Genomic DNA, 20,270 nt, shown 5'->3' on the forward strand with positions numbered 1-20,270 from the left:
GATAAAAACAAGTCAAAGCACTTGCTCAAGAGCTAAGATCTCTTCACTCTCTCTCTCTGAAACGAAAGATAGCCACTCTGATGCAAATGCCTTCACTCATTCCTTATCATCATCCAGACAAGCAACCAAATCAATTGTAGCCATGGGTGGTGGTGACTAGAGATGGTGGGTAAATATATATAAATTACGGGAAACATAGAAAATAAAACTATGCATGTCAAGTCGAACGGTCCGACTGTTCGAACTGAACGGACAACCGTTCTGACAAAAAAAAAAAAAAAACACAAAACTGTAGAATGGTTCAAACGGTTTGACTGCCCAGGTCAATGGTTTGCTGAAAACCGGAACCAGTCACCTGACCAGTTCCCGGTTTTTCCAATCTGACCGTCTGGTCTGGTCCGATTTTGAAAACAAAGTGTCAAACAGAAATTGCAAATAAGTAACAAATGATATATAGGAAATAATACAATAACAATTTAAATGAAACCATGCATTTCAGCAATAAAACAAAAATTAATTGTAAAAAGATAGAAAATGATAAAAATTTTTCAAAAAAATAAATAACATATTTCAGCCAAAAAATAGAAACTGCAGAAATTGATAAAATTTTCAAAAAAAGAACATAGCCAAAAGTAGTAGAAATTAAAAAATTATAAAAACCAATTTTTTTAGAATTGAAAATAATAAAAATCTATATCTATGCTAAATTAATGTGATGCCTATGGAGTTGCCACATAGCATGGCTTATCTCCCTTTTTCCACTCCTTATCAAGAAACTAATTATCACCCACTTACTCCTAAATTATCTCTAACTATCTCTAATTCCTATTTATTTTCTAAATTATCTCTAATTCCTATTTATTATCTCCCCTACTTTTCATCTATATTTATCAAAATAAAGTTTCAATTAAAAAATTTAACACTTATTTAATTATTATAATGAAATCATGTAATGACTTTAAAAATTTTATTAAACACAAAAAATAATTATAAAATATTTAATAATATTTATATTATTAGTAATTATATATTTATGAAATTCATAATGAAATTATGTAATAAAAATATAAATTATAATTTTATGGATTACTAAATTTAATAACTAATTAATATTTTAAGAATATAAATTAAAAATTATACAAAGTTATTGAAATAATAAAAATTAAATTTAAAACATAAAATATTATTTAATTATTTAAATAACTAAATATATTCAATATTAAAATATTTAACATTACGTAATAACTTTAAAAGAAATAAAATCTAAATACAAAAAGTTTAAATACTTTAAATATTCAAATAATGAAATATTTAAAAAACCAAATTTTAAATAGTTAAAATAACAAAATTATGTAATAACTTTAAAAAATTTCTTAAGAGTACAAATAATTATAATAGATGTCATAATATTTCAATTAATTATAATTTTATATTTAGAAAATTAATAACAAAATTATGTAATAATAGTATAAATTATAATTTTCTAGATCAATATATTTGATAAATAATTAATATTTTAGAAAATTAAATAATGGTATTATTTAAATACTTAAATATTATTGTCAATAACTAATTTTTAAATACTTTAAATATAAAAAAAATTATTAACTAAATCATATCTTATATATTGTTTCAAAAACAAAAAAAAAGGATAAATAATAAAATTACGTTATAACTTTAAAAAAATATCAAAAGCAGAAAAATAATTATAATAGATTTAAAAATATTTGACAATAAGAATATAAGATATAATTAATTAAGAAAGTAACTAAATAATATTATAAATAACCAATTCTTAAATGTTTTAAATATCAAAACTTTTAATACTAAATTGTATTTTAAACGTTATTTAACAAAGATTAAAAAACAAAGTTATGTAATGACTTTAAAAAAAATGATCAAAAACACAAAATTAATTATAATAGATTTAATAATATTTGGTAATAAGAATATAAATTATATATAATTGAAAAAAAAAAGCTTTTAAGTTTTATTTAAATAGTGAAAGTAGATTAAAAAACATAGATGTATTGAAGCTTTTTATTAGTTATTTATTATATTTTTTTTATAAATATATTTTAAGTAATTGTGTTTTTTGTTATAAATTTTCAATATTTATTGGAGATTAAACTATTGCTATTTGTTAGAGATTAAAGTATTAATTTAGCTGAAATTAGGAGTGTTCACTAAATCATATTTTAAACATTATTTAAAAAAATAGATTAAATAACAAAGGTTTGTAATAACTTCAAACAATTATCAAAAATACAAAATTAATTATAATATATTTAAGAATATTCGATAATTAGAATGTAAAATATAAATATTTAAAAAATTAAATAATATTTAAATAGTGAAAGTAGATTAAATAACTTAGAGGTATTGAAGCTTTTTATTAGTTATTTATTATATAGTCATTATAAATATATTTTCAGTAATTGTGTATTTTCACTATAAATTTTCAATAATTATTGTAGATTAAACTATTGTTATTTGTTAGAAATAGACTATTAGTTTGCTAAATTTAGGAATGTTCATTAAGCGATTCAATTCGGTTGCAGACTGATTGACCAACCAAACAAATCTGGTTGGGTTGGGGAGTTGGTCACTCGAAATATACCAACCATTAGTGAAAACTGACCAACTCAAGTTATATTAGTCAATGTTTTAGAAACCAACCCACTTTTGCATTTGGGTCGTAATCACCTATCCAATCGTCTAGGTCGAATGGGTCAAATCATTCCATGTTATCATTGTATATATATTTAACTTTTGCTTAACAAAGTTCGTGCATCAACGAGTAGGGTTATTAGCTGGAATCGGAACTGACCCAACATAAAATGTTGAGGACCCGGACTCGGAACCGGACCCGGTAGGGTCTGTAATTTTTGGACTCGGAACCGAACCAATCGGTTCTTAGCACAATTAGGTTTGACCTAATAGACCCGATTATAATAAATAAAAAATAAATATTTATGTTTAATATATATTATACATTATATATATATATATATGTATATATATATAATGTATCGGATCAAGTCTAAATTGGTTCGGGGCTAGGTGGAACTGGTTCCGAGCCAATAGTATTCAAGACCTTATATCTGGACCTAGAACCGACTCATCGGTTCCAGTTCTCTAAACCAAAACTAGCCCAATAGGCTAGGGTCCATTAGGTCAGACCCAACCCATTGGTATCCCTATGCATGGGTTCCCACTAAACCCATAACCAAGGTTAGGTGATGATTCAAGAGGATCAAATAGTCAGGTCAATGGCGGGTTGAAAACAATGGTATCGATTTGAGTCAATTTTTAGTTTGGTTGGTCAGTTCAAAAGATTTAAACTTAAAAAATTAAATTTAAAATGTTATAATAATATTATTAAAAGAATAAATTTAAAAGTTTAAATTTACAATATAAAATATTTTAGACTAAGAAATATGAGAATTTTCCCACATTCCTATATTAAAAAATATATATTTGAAATATAATATATATAGTCAAACCAAAACTAACCCGATTTGGCTGGGTTAGGAAATTGTTGAATCGAAGCCAACCAGAAATATTAAAAAGTGATCAACTTGGGTTGAGTTGGGTCAATTTGGTAAGTTTCATTGGTTTGATGAACAGTTCTAGCTGGAATTAAGTATTGCTTTTCTGTATTACAAAAAAAATATATTAAAAATAGTATATAAAAAATAAATAATTATTAATTATTTAAAATTTTTACTAAAATCTAATAATTAATTATTAATTATTTAAAAATTAAAATATAAAACAATTGTCTACTCTTATGTATTTTTATTATTTAACTTACGTTCGTACATGCACGAGTCCCACTAGTAAAAAACTTAAAAAAGGATTTTAAAAAACAGGAGGCCCCAATCTAACGCCATCGACTAGATCTAACAATCTCAAAATCTGGTGAGGTCACACAACTTTTAGCAAAGGAAGGTTGAGATCAAGATCAAGTACTCTCTCCTCCGTGGGCTCTACTCATCAGGATCAAGATCATTTCTTCAATATAATAACGCTAATATCATAGGGTGGAAGGATTTACACATATGCATTTAATAAGTATGATACCTCTTGGATACCACGAAATTGATATAAGCCTGTTCACTTGTTTTTATGAAGGTAGAAATTTAGTATTAGTTCCATAACTATAAAACTATAACCTAATTGGCAATGTCCAGCGATCGTATAGTATGTTCTGTTAATTAATAAAAAGCCATCAAAATTCTAAATTTGATGTATTTTTTGTAAGTATTTCAAATATTGGTTGTTACATTTTCATACATATTCTTAATTAAGTCTATATACTTATTTGAAAATTTTTTGTCAAAATGCATTAAATTATCTTTCTGAAAACTCTATCATATTCGTTCTTTGGATCAAGATGCCAGTTGCATGGCTTGCTGGTAAGGTCCCTAGCTATTGTAGCAGTGACTTGGGATTGAATCCTGCTTTCACTGGGGTTAAGGGTCTTGGGTTTTGGGGGAGAGGCTACCCCTGCTGTGTAGCCCATTCCTATAAAAAAAAAAGGAGGATGATCAATAGACACCATATGAAGATCTCTAGCTCATTTTCTCTTTAAACTTTTCTATTAGTCTTCTTTAAAGGAGGAAGAAAGCTTTCATACTTGATCTCCTTGGCATAAATTTAAATCAGTTCTCTAATATGCTTGTTTCATATATGGCTTATTAAAGTATAGTTGAAGATTGGAGGGCACAAATATTAGGGTCTTTACAAGAAAAGAAATCAAGGCATACTATAGAAATCATATTGTAATATACCATACATCTCTAACAAGGTGATAACACAAAGGCATACCTGTAAGGATATAAATCCTTGATCACTGTTGGCAAGGATTTCGGATTTCTTGCCCACAAGAACTCTATTCACGTCTGCACACAGTACACTACCCTCGTGTATTAGGAACATCTCCTTGTGAGGATGACGCTACAGGAAAATGGGGCTATAGCTACTATACTTTAACTATGAACATCAAAACCGTAGCTAAAAGTTAGGCTATAACCACGGGCATCTTCTTATCCGTGGCGAAAAATTGAGCTTTAGCTACGGTCATTCAGTCCGTAGTTAAAAGCAGATTGTCCGTGGCTAATAGCTAACTATAACCACGGTTTTTATGCGTCCATGACTATAAGTTAAGTTGAGCTATTGCTACGGTTTTTTGTTCGTAGCTAAAAGTTATTTATAGCTATAACCACGGATTTTAGTTATCCATGGTTATAACTATGAAATTGATAACTACAGCAATCTTATTCGTGGCTAAATAGCAGTTGTCTGTGGCTAAAAGCTATTTATAACTATAACCACAAATTTTAGTTGTGAGTACATACCATAAATTTTAGTTATGAGTACATATAAGTACATATAAGTATGATACCATAAATGTTAGAAATTATTATATAATTTTCATGTGATGTATGAATAAAATAGGTGTTGCATTATGGTGGCATTCTTAATTGTCATTATTTTACTATTTTATTTGGAATATAGCCATAGTTTTTCCATAGATTGAAACAATTAGCTATAGTTTTCTAAGAAATTTTGGGCATATATTGCATCTTTTAGCCACGGTTTGTCAAAAAACCGTAGCTATAGATTAGATTATTTAACTAAAATTTTAGCAAAAAAAACCGTGGTTATAATAAGTTAGTACATTTAGCTACGGTTTTATAGCAAACCGTAGCTATAAATAGAAGAATTATAGTTACGGTTTTGTAAAAATCCGTGGTTATAGATTTGGATATATAACTACGGACAATATAAAAACTGTAGCTATATACATCTTTTAGCTATGGTTCAGCCCGTGGCCAAAGGTTCATATGGTATGCTTTTGCCCTTTAGTTACGGACAGATACCGTAGCTATAGATAGGTTATAGCCATGGATTAATTGAACCGTAGCCATAGGCTATAGCCACTCGACCATAGGCTACGGTTTTCTGTCCGTAGCTAAACCGTAGCAATAGGTCTATAGCTACAGTTTTGTTGACCTTTAGCCACGGTTTTGTCCGTAGCTAAAGACCATATTTCTTGTAGTGTGAGATTTTTTCCATGTGTGATTGCAATGTTATGTGGGTAGACGTGAACAGAGTTTTAGTGGGCAGCAGATCCGAACTCTATTGCTAAAAGAGAGTCTGTACATCTATAATAAGTAAAAGAACAGAAAAGGAGAAAAAAAAATAGACATGTTTATATCTACACACATTTCAAGAGGGTGGAGAGAGAGAGACCTGCAATGGGGAAGATGTTTGCTTGCAATAAGAGTAGAGTAAGGCAAAAAGAGCTCACGATCATTTATTCTGCTTTCATATAAGAAAGTGAATCAAAGGTCTATCAGTTTCCATATTTAAAGAGGAAGCAAAATTGCAAACAAAAAGATGCATAGGTTGGAGTAACAATTTTTTTCTCAACGATTCTATTTCTAAAAACTATGTTATGTGTATAGCTTAAGGCGAAGAGATGATTTGCTAAACTGGTCAACTTCATCTAGTTACAAAAAATGAAGAAAAAAAAAAAAAAACAAATCAACTTCATTTAACTGTGTGCACTAAGAAATATATCTTTTCTCTAAACACTAATTAAGAGAGGGAAATCTCACCTGTTGCTTTAATTTATATGCACTAGTTAGTGCGTCAACTCAGATGTGGATCCATGTGGCACGAAGAGTTTTATAGAGCATGCATGACAAAGAAAGGAATTCAAAATAAAAGAACTGAACATGCCAGTACTCATGTCATTAACTAATGCAAGGGATTTGTTAAGCAAATATTGAAGCAGGAGCATTTGTGACAGACTCAACTTTGGTCAAACCATCGGCTTGTGAGTCCAATTAAGGGTGTAAACGGATCGGTTTTGGATTGGACCCCGTCTAATCTAAAATCAATTTGGACGGACCAATAAGACATTGGATTGGACCAATCCAGTCCAAAATATTTATTAGATTGGATTGGAGCTGGTCTGTTCGTAACAAATTTATATTGGATTGAGTTAGATTAAGCCAATATCTAATCCATTGATACAAGATAAGAAAATATGTGTCAATGAATTGGGTTTGAGTTGAAACCAATCTAAATCAAAATGAATTTGAACAGATTGAAGGGTCCAGACATTGAATTGGACCGGTCCAAAACATTCATTGGATTGGATTGGACCTGGTCCATTTATAATGGACTCACATTGGACTGGATCGGATTGGACCAAATCCAGTCCAATATAATAGATCCTGTGATTTCTACATATGAGTGGAAAATGTGAAAGGGAATGGAATCAAAGCTTTTTATTCCAAAAATAGCCCTAAGATCCAATTCTCGTATGAAGATTTTAGAAATAAAACATTGGGACAATCTTGACATTTTCTTTTTTTAATTTCTTTTGATTTCTTTTTTTTTCTTATTTTTGGGGTTCATTGGCATATACAATGGGGTAAGCCATCCCATACACATAACCCCTGATGGAAGCGAGACTTGATCACAAACCTCTAATGGAACGAGACAGCTACGGTACAATGGATGTCAGGCTCAAAAACATCATTTCCTTCTCCGGTAAGAAAATTAGTGATTAACAATTGATGTTTTAGTAATACAAAAGCTATATAAGATATATTTTAACTGTTGAAGCCTTATCCAACTATATGGGCTCGACTACATGATTCCTGTCTCAAAAGGGTATAAATAAAACTTGTAAGTTAATTCTAGATCTCCTGCCAAAAAAATACTTCCAACACCCTACCAACATGATCTGACTCTACACATCTCACATATGGCAATCCCAGTTTTATGGTTAAGTCTCATGGTGAGATGTGTGGTGTTGGATCATATTAGTAAGGTGTTGGAAGGTGTTTTATTGGCAAGAGATCCTAACTCCATAAAAATCCCCACCTACAACTGCTTTAATACATGATAATTGTTTAGACACCTAACACAAGTTTTGTCTCTATCCCTAAAATAAATTTTCAGTTGCCAATAATCATAGTTTCTTGAGAGAGCCAATAATCATAGTTGATATGGTCAGTTGGTGTAATAGTCCATCCGATTGGTTTTTCTTGCCTATTCTAATTTTTCTTTAATTTCTTCAGGTTATAAAGTGTAGGTGTTCATAAGTGACTTCAATTGTTTAGGAGAGGGTGCTAGCGGTACAGTACAGTGAGGATTCTGGAATAATAAATATGTTATGTTGTGTTTTAATTTCTTTAACTGTTACCCTGCAGTGTGTGTTTTGTATATACATCAGAGATAAGGAGTGTTGGGTCTTGAATCACTACCATGGAGGAAGTGCATCGATCAGTCTAAGACAAAGTTTGAAATGCATTGGTTGTAGCTAGTAGTGATAGAGGTTGTATTATTATTACTTATTACTGGTGATTGTGTGAATGTGTGCATACTTTTGTACTACAAGGTTTGATTTGAAGATAATGGGGTTAATAAGCCTCATATGTATTTTACTATACAAACCCAAATTAAATCCGTTTGATCATGTTTCTATGTACTTCTAATTCAGTACCTCTTCCCTGCATTCAGTCAGAATAATCTTCATGATCCACCATCCATCCAATACAATTTAATGTGTATGTCTTTCGCTGCATGCCAATGCCATGGGGATTCATTCAGTGATTCATTATTCATTTGGCACCTTAAAATTAACTTGGAGTGTGACTGTGATCATATATGTTCTTAGTTTGTTGAATATCTGTAACATATATATGGACAAGAAAACAGTAAGGGAGAAATATTAATTCTTTTCTATTAAAAGATAACATCCATGTGACGATTGATGAATTTTGGTGGAAACCCTTTTCTATGGTGTCAACCCTCAATTTTCTATCATGAAATAATGGAACAAGTTTCCAACTCAAATGCGATTTAATTTCAAATATCAGGGATGTGCTTTTTACTACCTGTAATAGATATATACTGATTTATCTTTTAAAATCACCTTTAATTTAAACCTTGCTTTGAACCTTGGTTATAATACATGCATACCAAAACATGTAGTACTATTTACAATAAATTTAACTGTGTCAACATTTAATTTTAACATCTTGGAATGCCAACAACCATTTGGCTTCCGGTTCATGGTCCAATAGCTGATCTTGGGGTGTAACAATTCAGCTGAAATTACTGGAAATAGTGTCCAAGTGTTTTAATATCATACAAGATTTCTCCATAGATGAACCCTAGATAGCTACTATCAGCAGTATCAATTCAATAAATGTCATTTTTCATGCCACAACTTTAAAGAATTAAACACCCCTTATGCATTGTTGTACTACCTCAGGCACTGATGGGCTGACACAATATGGTCTAATTAATTGGAAATCTCACGCCCGTTTTGAGGGATATTGATAACAGAGTTGCAATATTTCACCCTAAGCAGATGGACCAGCTCCTCTTGAAATCTCCTCCAATCACCCAAGGTAAAGAGGTCCCCACCTCTGGCTTCAGCCAGATCCTCCCACAATCTCTCTCTCTCTCTCTCTCTGAATTTACAGTTCGGTCATAGACATTTGTGAGCTGTCCCTGGAAGCCCCCCTCAAACTCCAGAACCACTGAGACTGAAAACTCCCCAACATGAGAAGAAACCAGTTTGCATTTTGAAGAATTCCAAAGGATTAAGAGCCCCCTGTTGTCCCTCTAGCTGATTTAGTCACCCACCTCACTTGGCCTTGACCCCAAACACTTCTGATTACACCTGCATCTACTGCCTCCAATTTTGTTTCCTGAAAGAACAGTACGTCCGACTCCAACCTTCTTAGCAAATTGCAAATCACCAACCTTCTCCTACCTGACCTCAGACCCCTTACATTCCACGAAAGTACTTTTAGTTCCATCTGCTAACAATACAGAAAACCCCCATTCAGGACCTTAGACTGTACTTCTAGATTATGATTGGTTGGACGTTGAACCATTCCCTCTACAGGCTAAGTCACTACATTATTGATATTAGAGAGTGAAATCCTCTTCAAAAGGATGAATCCATTACCCATATTTCTGAAGGATTTCAAAATCTGCAGGTACTTCGGAGCTCTGGAAAGCTATTTGTTATATGCTTAAAGGTTAGTTCTTGGTGTTAATTTTCACTTGATCATTCAGGCTCTGATACCATCTCAAAGAACCACTAAACATAAAAGCTTAAGCTGTTAGGTGAGGTCCTTGAATAGGATTTTACTGTCTAACATAATCCTTCAACATTATGATCATCAAGCATTTTAGATAGAGCAAACATACAACAGAAATAGTAACTTTAAGAAAGTACAGTAATACGACTATACTTGTCCAATGGGTTAAATGGAATCAAGACTACAGATTTTACATTAGGAACCCAAGAAAAGGGTCATGATTCACATCTATTCCTAAAACCCATTAAGAAAGAAATACATTAGAACAGTTTTGACAACAGAGCCGCAAGGAACAGTTATAATTCAAATTTCCCTCCTAATTAACAAGAAAACAGTGATTGAAACAACAAAAATGGTAATCATATAAGTAATACACAAGTACAAACTATAACTGTGTTCATAATTTAATAATGGATATGTTAATCATATACACAACCCCATATAATTCACAGATAAGGAAAGTTGATATGAACTGAGTGCAATAAACAACATCCAACCCCCCAATACTACCCCCATCCCACCTCTACCATAAAATAAAAAAAAAAAATTAAAAAAAAAAACATTTGAAGGGTGGAGAGGGGGAATCGGATGGGGTAAACATGATTGATAAATTTAGATAGAAGATAATCCCAATATAAACACCAAATAAACTTATTTAGATTGTGGGTTGATCCATAAACACCTCTATAAATAAAAATTACATCACCTTTTTTTTCTATCAATGATATTATATAACCTTTTCACTTACAATATTAATAGAAATCAGTTTGGATATATGAATTTTGAACCTAGCAGACTACAAGGATTCAGATAAAACATGGATAGAAATAAATCTAAGAATTCCATTTGAATCCCCCACTTCACAGATTGCCTTTATTGTCTAATAAGGGCTAATCCAATCATTTATTTTCCAATAGAGAGGTTTTCAAAACAAGATATTCTTGATTTTCTTGCCACATGCAACATAATGGAGAAGCTAAAAGGGACAGTTAATAATAAAGATTTTACATTTCCTAAAGACATGAATGGTAAGAAAATAGAAACAACCCTCTGAGTTATGCAGAATCACATTGTCCTTAAATCAGATTTCGCCCCCTATAGTACACACAACTGATACAGCAAGGTTTGGGCACACCACCTCTAGTTTCAATAGTTGTACGATGCAATGGATAAAATTGCACTGTAATTTGTCAAGGTATGTAAGGGGCTGAGGGCAGCACAGTGCATGAGGCTCCCGCAAATACGGGGTCTGGGGAGGGACAGATGTACACATCCTTATCCGTGCACATATCAAGAGTCTGTTTCCAAGATTTAAACACTGACCACCCAGATCCCAATGGAACAACCAGAACGTTGAGCCAAGGCCCACTGCAATTTTGACAATTAGAAAGGAATCCCCATCCAAATTAAAACCAATCAACATTAATCTGGACAGTTACAAAATAGTTCATCCAACTAAGGTAAACAATTAACCAAACATAATGCATAAGACAAATAAGCAATTCTACAATTGCAAACTTGATTTATAACAGACAAGAAAATAAAAATTAATTAATTAATTAATGATAATGGACCCAGGCCCTAGCATATGTATACTTCCATTTCTCTATCGGAACTGCAAACTCCTTGGCCCAACTACTTATTAGTTCTCTCCCGCACCATCTCCTATCCAATGTGGTGGGGTTGGGGGGAGGTAAATATAAAATGCCAAGGTTAAGAAGAGTGGTGGGGTTGGGAGGTAGGTAAATATAAAATGTTAAAACTTTCGAATCTTAAAACTAAACAAAACACAACAAAATTTCATTGAATCATAAAAAGAATAAAGCACAGTATGATTCAGGAAAATAATCATTTCACTCTAATCAAGGTGAAAGAAAGTCTTGGTCAACACAGTACTGGTTCTATATTTACCCATTCCAAACATGCACAATAACACCGGATATCAGGTTGGCAAAACAACATTCAAAGTTTATGACAAATATATTTGAGAATCAGATATATTTGGTGTATAAACAACACCAAATTTATTTCTTTGGTGTAAATGGTTATTTATTTTAAAGACATCTAAATCTACCATATTGTTGATCCAAATACGTGTGGGGACACCCATTCACAGTTTACAAATTAAAATATCTCATGCTCAGTGTCCCATAGAGATGCGTTATGTGCAAATGAATCAAATGGATCCTTAATGCTTTTGGTTGGATTATGTGGTTTTTGCCCAAAATTTTTGTTGTTGGATCAAGCCAAGCCTCTCTCATCCATGCAAAGAAACCAGTAACCATAAGGAAGAAGAAAGCTCAATATTCTGCCATAATTCCTTTCGCTTCCTTGTTGCACCGCTAAATGCAGAAAGAAGGAAGGAGATAAAAGGGAGAGGTTATAACAAGCAGTCAAAGAATTGTTTTCTGGTACTTGTTCTCCTTGTTCAAGTGATGTGGCAGGTTTCTCTTCCCACTTCTGCAAGTTATACAACAGAAGTCCTTGTTCTTGGATTGGTTCATCGACACAGGAAGCCTCCATTGAATCTCCCTTGCACTGCTCATTCCAGTATGTGTGTATCCAGTTCACAGGACTCAGAATATTCCACTACATAGTACCCTTCACTAAATCAGGTACATTGAATTATTCATACAGAATGAATGTAATACAAGCTATTCCTTTTAAGCATTTTAGTTTAATTTTTTCTTGGTTTTAGAGGAATTTGGTTCTGGGTATTTCTCAAATCAGCTGGTTAATGTATTAACTTATATCGCAGAGTGTTGCAGCCATTGTGTTTGGAGTTGTATCAGAATCAAGGCTCTACCCATTGACAAAGAGGAGATCCAAAGGGGCTATTCCCATAGCAGCAAATTACAGGCTCATTGATGTGGTTATGAGCAACTGAATAAACAACAATATAACCAAGATATATGCTCTCACGGAATTCAACTGCACCTCGCTTAATTCTCACCTCTCCAGAGCTTATTTGGAGTTGGTTTGTGGAAAGATGGGTTTGTTGAAGTTATAGCTGCATATCAGAGCTCTGAAGAAAAAGACTAGTTTCGGGTTAATTTGCACCTATGACAATGAGAAAACAATTTTCTCCATTCAATTTAGTCCTATTTTTTATCTATTTTACTGGGTTTTCATCTTGTCTTCTTCAGCCTACTGTTTCATTGTTTTTGTATGATTTATGGATTTGAAACTTCTTTTCTAATTCAGGGAACTGCTGATGCTGTTAGAAGATGAATGTGGGTGTTGGAAGAATATCCAGTAGATTAGTTTAGGATCCTCCCTGGTCACCATATCTACAACATGAACTATCAGAGACTAATAAAGGCCCACAGGAGCAGCAATGCTGATATAATTTAATTTTTGGATCACATTAATTGAGAAAATAAGAAACCCAAAGATTTTGGTTCTTCAGGTTATAAAGTGTAGGTGTTCATAAGTGACTTCAATTGTTTAGGAGAGAGTGCTAGTGGTACAGCACAGAGAGGATATATTTTGCTGCAATCATGTCCACATATTTGTTCAAATACTCAGCTAGGTTCCTCCCAGTATGGAAATTATCATGTTTATGCAACATTGTTCGTACTCCTTTTGAACTAAAGGGTAAGTAAAACAAGTGAGCTTTTCTGGGGTCCTTCCCAACAAATTGTCTGCTTGCTTCCATCAACTTCATAAACCAACCTTCAGAAGCATAAATTCCTTTCAGTTTTGGCTGATGGAATATTGGTTTTTCACCGTCCATGTAAACATAGACATTGAGCATGCGTTCCATTAAGCCATAACTCCTGCATAAAAGAGCATTGGAAAAAAATTAATATCTTAAAATCTTGATATTCAGAATGCCTAATAGAGTTCCAAAATACATATACCACCGCTCAGACATGTAGGGGCGTTCTACAACGTGAATTGTTTTTCTTGTTGCCGGTTCCAAAAACAAATCATAATCATCTAATCTGAAAATAGATTGTTTCTCAGAACAAAAACACAAAAAACATGTTCTTGGTTGTGTGTTTTCTGTTTTGGAAACTGAAACCAAAAACATGTTTTTATCTGATTATTCAACTTTATGCTCCTTAAATCATATAATTTATATACTAAAAAATTTGCTTTTGTTTTAAAAATCAACATTTTGTTGGTTCCAAAAACATGTACTATTTTTTGAAATAAAACCAACTTGTTTTTCCTTTCAAAAACAAAAACAGACTTCAAGAACATGTTTTTGTTTTTTTGCTGATGTGGTGATTCCAAAAACAAATGAAAACAAAAACATTCATGTTGTAGAACGCTCTCGTAGATTACCTTTTAAACATAGTGAGGTTGCAAAAAACAGAAGCATGAAGTTGTGGATCGTTCCTTATAATTGGAGCCCTCTCAATCTGTGATTTTGCAGATAGAAGTTCCCTATCACGGACTGAAAGCTGTTGTTCCTTCAACTACAGAATGAAAGAAAATCAAGAGAGGAAGTCAACTTTCAATTCAAAAACACTGAACTATCTTAAAAGATCTCAAAATTCAAATCCATACCATTGACTTGGAGGAAACACGACTATGAAATAATAATTGGTTCATTTGGGAGATTGAGATTGGTGGCATCTCCCCCCTCCTCTTCTTTATGTTGTTACTGGTAATTGTAGAACTATTGTTTGAAGTGTTTGAGTCTGCATCCATGTTTCTAACAAGGTCCAAGTTATGGAAAGAAGGTGATGGTAGTAACAAATTAGGTAGGGGAGATCCCACACTAGTATTCAGATTTCCAAATTTCTCCAATGCCGAACCAGTATCTGATTTCGAAGTATCATTGGATAGCAAATCAATTGGTTTCTTACCTTCTTCCAGTGAAATGAAAACCTCAGGTTCTCCCGTTCTTTCTAATGTAGAAACACTTCCTGAACCATTTTTATAAATTTTGGAATTCATAATCAGGGGTTCAGATTTTCCAAATGGTGGCTCATCATATGTGTTATCAACATCATCTAATTCTGAATTATATTCTTGGCCCAGAGCCTCTTCTCATGCGCATAATCATTCTCTGGATTCTCATCTGATTCTTTCATATTCTGAGTTCCCTTCTGCATAACTGAGCCCTTGACCACTCCAAAAGCAAAGATGAGTAAGTGAAATTTGAATCATTTGAGGGGGTCAAGTTACCAATTATGCCATGTGTAGAAGATGAATCCCCTGTTTTAAAATTGCTTCTTCCAAGTAATGGACTCTTAATAGCTGGTAGTATAGAGAACAAAACATATCTATAGGAAAGAGATAGAAACTGAAGCACCAAAGAAGCTGAACCTATTATAAGCACCACCAGAATCAATCTCCTAGATTTCACCTGCAATGGTCTTTAGACTAGGAAATTATAAGCCATATCATGATAAGAACAATTAAATGCCCAACAAATTAACAAACCAGTCAATCTGCGAGGAGCCCAAGCTACTATGGTTTCTCTTGGCCTGTAAAGTTAGCCAAAGCTCTATATCATTACAAGGAAAACTGTTAATTCAGAGCTTGCCTTAAAGACAACAATGTAAACATATTAACCAATTGCCAAGCCCCAAAATCTTGGAGGCCTAGATTGGCAATGCAGTTTCATTTGCAGGTGTGTAAAAGATTTTGAGTGCAAATTTTTTATTTACATTTTATTTCAGTTTTCACCTTAATTTGTTTATTTGCATTGCAGAAAGTAAAATAACCCAAGTAAAACCAACAGCAAAGTTGAACCAACCTAAATTTGCATTCTCATTTGCATTCACATTAGTGCAAATGAAATTAGTTTTAAATAACTGAAGAAAGAACGGTATGACTCATCAAACATGAATTTGACGAAATTTGAAGCTTTTTTACAGTAATTTTATGATAAAATCTACAGATAAAGCTTGTAAAAAACTGAAATCAAGAAAAGTTGATTAAACAAAACCTACAGTTCCGAGATTTGGAGAATACATTACGACTTTCTATCCTTGCACGAAGAGCAGAGCAGGGGCAGCTCAACCTGGAAGGGAATGAACCTACGACTTTCTGAAAGAAACCCAGACAGAAGTTGCAGTTTTGTACCAATATTCCTTCTGCAGATTTAACAAAGCACTGTTTCTGAACGAAATTATACTGGCTAAAGCACGGTTAACCTAGATTAGATCATCTGGGGCAGATTCACAATATTATTATAATATTTATTGAAAGAGTGACAATTGCACGATATTCAAACACAGAATGTTCGTCTCCCAATTGTCACCCAACTTGCTGCTCTGTCTCCCAGATGTCATCATTCTCAGAGAAATGAATGAAATGGTAGTACTTCCTCTGAACACTCCATTCTCTTGTGATCCTATTTCCTTACCGTCTTCCTCCTTTGTCTGCACTTTGATGCTTGGAACCGTATCAGATAGGCCATGTGTGTAAACCATTCACCTGTACTTCATAGATTTCGTAGTAGTGATTGGGTTCTATAAACTAGACGGGTTTATTTGTTTACAGAACCATCTTTACCAAAGAAACTAGATGTGCTGACATGAAGGGAAATATTCACACAAACAATAGATTCATTTTAAAACATGTTGATTTCTGACTCCCATAATCCTAAAATTCTGCCGCCTAAATAGGCAGTTCTGGGCACTAAGCCTTGTTTTCGAAGTGGTTTCTGCCAAGAAACTGGTAATCAACAGTTACCAGACTATATGCCATATGAGTGCAAGTGGGTAGGGCTTCCATCTTCACCTGTTTCCTTTCTGCCATTCCCTCCTTTCCCTATAAGATTCTCCTCAGCGAAACCATTAGTAGCAACCAATATCTATGAGTAGGGTATCTTAGGCCGCATTGGAGGATAATGAAGTGGGTATTGGTCCTTCAAGCTTGTTCATCCCCATCTAGAGTTGCCTTAGATTCGGAAGGCCAACACCCATGTTGAATGGTAGCTTCCCGACGAGGCTATTCTGTGTTACAAAGATATTCTTCAGAGAGGAGATGTTGAAAATGGAACGAGGGATCTCATTAGTAGGCTGGTTAACAGAGATCTGAAGAGTGACCAGGTTCCTAAGATGACCCAACTCATTGGGAATTCTACCCACTAATTCGTTTTGTGAAAGGCCCAGCAAAATAAGAGAAGAGAGATTTCAGAGAGGCGTTGACAGAGAAGAGAAGGGCGGAGGTAGAGGTGTAAATCGGCCCGGGCCGTGCCAGGCCCGCCTGGAATTTTAGGTCAACGGGCCGGTACGGTACGACCGAGCGGGCCGTACCGTCCGCAGCCCACGGGCTGGTACGGCCCAGCACAGCCCGGCATGGCCTATAAATATATATTTGATATATATTATTATATAATTATAATATATAATATATTAATATATTAATAAAATAAATATTTTTTTAATTTTATTATACTAATTTATTTAATTATAATATATATAAGCAATTTTATACACAAAATTCATATAAAATTAAAATTTTAAGTTTTTTGTCAATTTTTTTAAATAAATAGCTTTGGCCTGATACACGGTTCGACCTAGCCCAAGGCTCGACCCACGGGCCAGCCTGACCTGTGGCACAGCATAGGCCCACATGGGCTTGAGCCGTGGGTCGTGCCAGGCCGACCCCCAAATTTTTCATCGAGGAGAGCGACATAGCCTGTGATGGTCCGCGGGCCAACACGTTTGTGAGGGCTGCCCACGGGCCATGACGTGTCGGCCCACTTTACACCTCTAGGCGGAGGCACAGAGATTGAGGTAGAGCCCGGGATGGATTCGAGCCGAGCGGAGTCGAATACTTTGTAAGCTAGAGTTCGAGTTCAATTCGAGCTAGAAACTTGAGTTCAAGTTCGGCTTGGTTTGAGCTCGCTACAAGTTAATTTTTTTTTGAAAAAATAAAAATAAATATATAAAAATATTTTTTATTTTATACACAAAAAAATTAAGAATTATAAAAATTATTTATTATTATACATATAAAAAATGTTTTTATTTTATATACAAAAAAATAAGAATTATAAAAAGTATTTACTATTATATATAAAAAATAAAAATATTATATATAAAATAAAAAAATATTTATTATATATATTTATATGTATATGTATGTGTGCATGCATATATGTATGTATATAATAAAAAATATATTTATTTATTATATTAGGCTTGCGAGCCTCCTGAACCAGCTTTATTGGGCTTAAACTTGACTTGATTAACAAACGATTTTATATATCAGACTTGAGCTCGGCTCAAATCTTGATTTAACTTTTCACTAGACAAGTGGCTCGTAGCCAACCATAGGCAGAGGGTTATATTCGAATATAACAAAGACTAAAATGGTAATTTCCTAACATATGTTAATCTGTTTATCGTCAAGTTATTGACATGGGATTCACTCGAGAAGAAGTTCCTTTCCACCTTATTACTACATCAATATTAGGCCCAATTCTATGAGACCTGATTTGAAGTTTATAGTCAAAATTTGTAAACCTGATTAGAAGTTTATAGTCAAGAACATTCTTTAGATGGATATACATATTTACATGTATAAAAAACCATGTACAAGGAAGGATATAAATATTTGTTTCTGTGCGAAAAATGTTTCCAAATTGGGTCAACTAGAGAGCTTCCTACAAGATGAAACCAACTTTTGTCATCTTTGGCTGATCTAGACCATCCATCAGATAGAAACCTACTGCACAACCAAAATATTCAATCATGTAGTCCACATCAGTCCTTACTTGTCTAAATATTTTCCTTAAAAAATATTTAATTCATTAACTCACTGCTACGGATTGGTTGTGGTTTTGATAGGATGTTCTATTAATGATGTTTCTCTTAAAAGAAATGAATGATAGATTGCATAGTTTAAACCACTGAACCAGAGTAATTTACTTGTGTAATTGGTACAAACCTAGGAACATCATTATGCTTTTGCTACCAAAACTAATCCTGAAATGACACTATTATCTGCACTTCTCAAAGATGATCCTATCTATCTAGCTACCCAATGTCCAACACAGCAATAAGAAAGGATTTTGGGATGTAATTGGGTTGGGGTTACTATAGGTGTAAATCGGGCTGGGCCGCCCGACACGATTTTGGACCGGCTCGGTCTGGCATGACACGAAGGCCCACAGGCCATGTCAGGCTCGATATGAAGGTCCATGCCATATTGGGCCGGGGGTTTGAGGTCTACGGGCAACTTTGGAAAAATCGTAATGATAGGGTTTTTAACAAAAGAAACGTGGCTCCTTCTAGTATTATCGAGAGAGCGAGAAATTCTTGGGAGGAGATCCAAATTAGTGAGGAAAGGGATGTGATGGATGAGAGGAGGAAAAAAATTATTCCTATTAGGTGGTCAAATCCTGGATTTGACGTTATTAAAGTCAACTTTGATGCCTCTTGTATTAATGAAAACTGTTCGATAGCTTGTATAGCTAGAGACAATATGGGCAGAATATTGGACTTCATGGCTTATAAATTAGGTATTTCAACTATCAATGCGGCAGAGGCATGGGCTGCATGGGAAGCCCACAATGTTGTTCTTAATTTCTCTATCAGGTCCATTATCATTGATGGTGATTCTAAGCTGGTGATTGACTATTTGAAGAGTACTACCAACCCCCCGTGGAGAGTGAAGCCAATTATTGATGGTTGCAGGTTGTTGTTTGAGAGGGTTCAAGAAATTGTGGACTACTAGCATTTATTCAAAGAGGGGAATATGACTGCATATTGGCTTGTTAATCATGTGCATTCGAATGAAGTCTGCAATAGTTCTATTCCTAAGGATTTATTTGATATTTGCTGTTGTGATTTTTGGGGAAGTGTTTCCCCTCGTTATATAGCCCCCTTTTGGTTTTATAAAAGAAAATCTCTTAAACTATCCCTATTGTTAATGAAATTGACAAGCTGTATTTAGATATTCTAAAGTAGCTGTTTCTAAAAATTGACATTGCTGTAATAAATGAAATATCAAATTTGTCCTCCATTATTTCTCAAATTTTAAAATAAAACACATCTGATCAATAATCAATAGTTCTGATGATTATGTCTAATCCCTTTTTCCCGTGAACTATGTGTTTCGTCGCCGAAAGACGGTGAAGACCATGGTGTTCCCCTAGCAAACGGTGAACTGATCCCTTCGCAGCATCTCCTTCTCCCCATTTTTGTATTT

The 20,270-nt window shown here is 33.6% G+C and overlaps 2 protein-coding genes across 3 annotated transcripts; one reads left to right on the top strand and one right to left on the bottom strand.

Moving 5' to 3' along the window:
• Window positions 1-13,489: 13,489 nt before the first annotated feature.
• Window positions 13,490-17,264, bottom strand: LOC104601660 (uncharacterized). Of its 2 annotated transcripts, XM_088893725.1 has the most exons (4): window positions 16,058-17,264; window positions 14,664-15,589; window positions 14,439-14,572; window positions 13,490-13,924 (listed from the first exon to the last, which is right to left on the bottom strand). In XM_088893725.1, exons 2-4 carry the CDS (start codon window positions 15,054-15,056, stop codon window positions 13,606-13,608), a joined length of 846 nt encoding a protein of 281 aa, XP_088749851.1. In that variant the 5' UTR covers window positions 15,057-15,589; window positions 16,058-17,264; the 3' UTR covers window positions 13,490-13,605. The 2 variants fall into 2 exon arrangements, with proteins under 2 accessions (XP_088749851.1, XP_088749850.1); XM_088893724.1 differs by having other exon boundaries at window positions 14,664-17,264.
• Window positions 17,265-19,214: 1,950 nt separating this feature from the next.
• On the top strand, window positions 19,215-19,796 carry LOC148789997 (uncharacterized). Its single transcript, XM_088893840.1, has one exon. The coding sequence runs from the start codon at window positions 19,215-19,217 to the stop codon at window positions 19,794-19,796; it is 582 nt and encodes a 193-aa protein (XP_088749966.1).
• Window positions 19,797-20,270: the final 474 nt, after the last annotated feature.

This window comes from Nelumbo nucifera, chromosome 8 (genome assembly GCF_055504915.1).
Source record: "Nelumbo nucifera cultivar China Antique chromosome 8, China Antique-T2T, whole genome shotgun sequence".
NCBI lineage: Eukaryota > Viridiplantae > Streptophyta > Magnoliopsida > Proteales > Nelumbonaceae > Nelumbo > Nelumbo nucifera.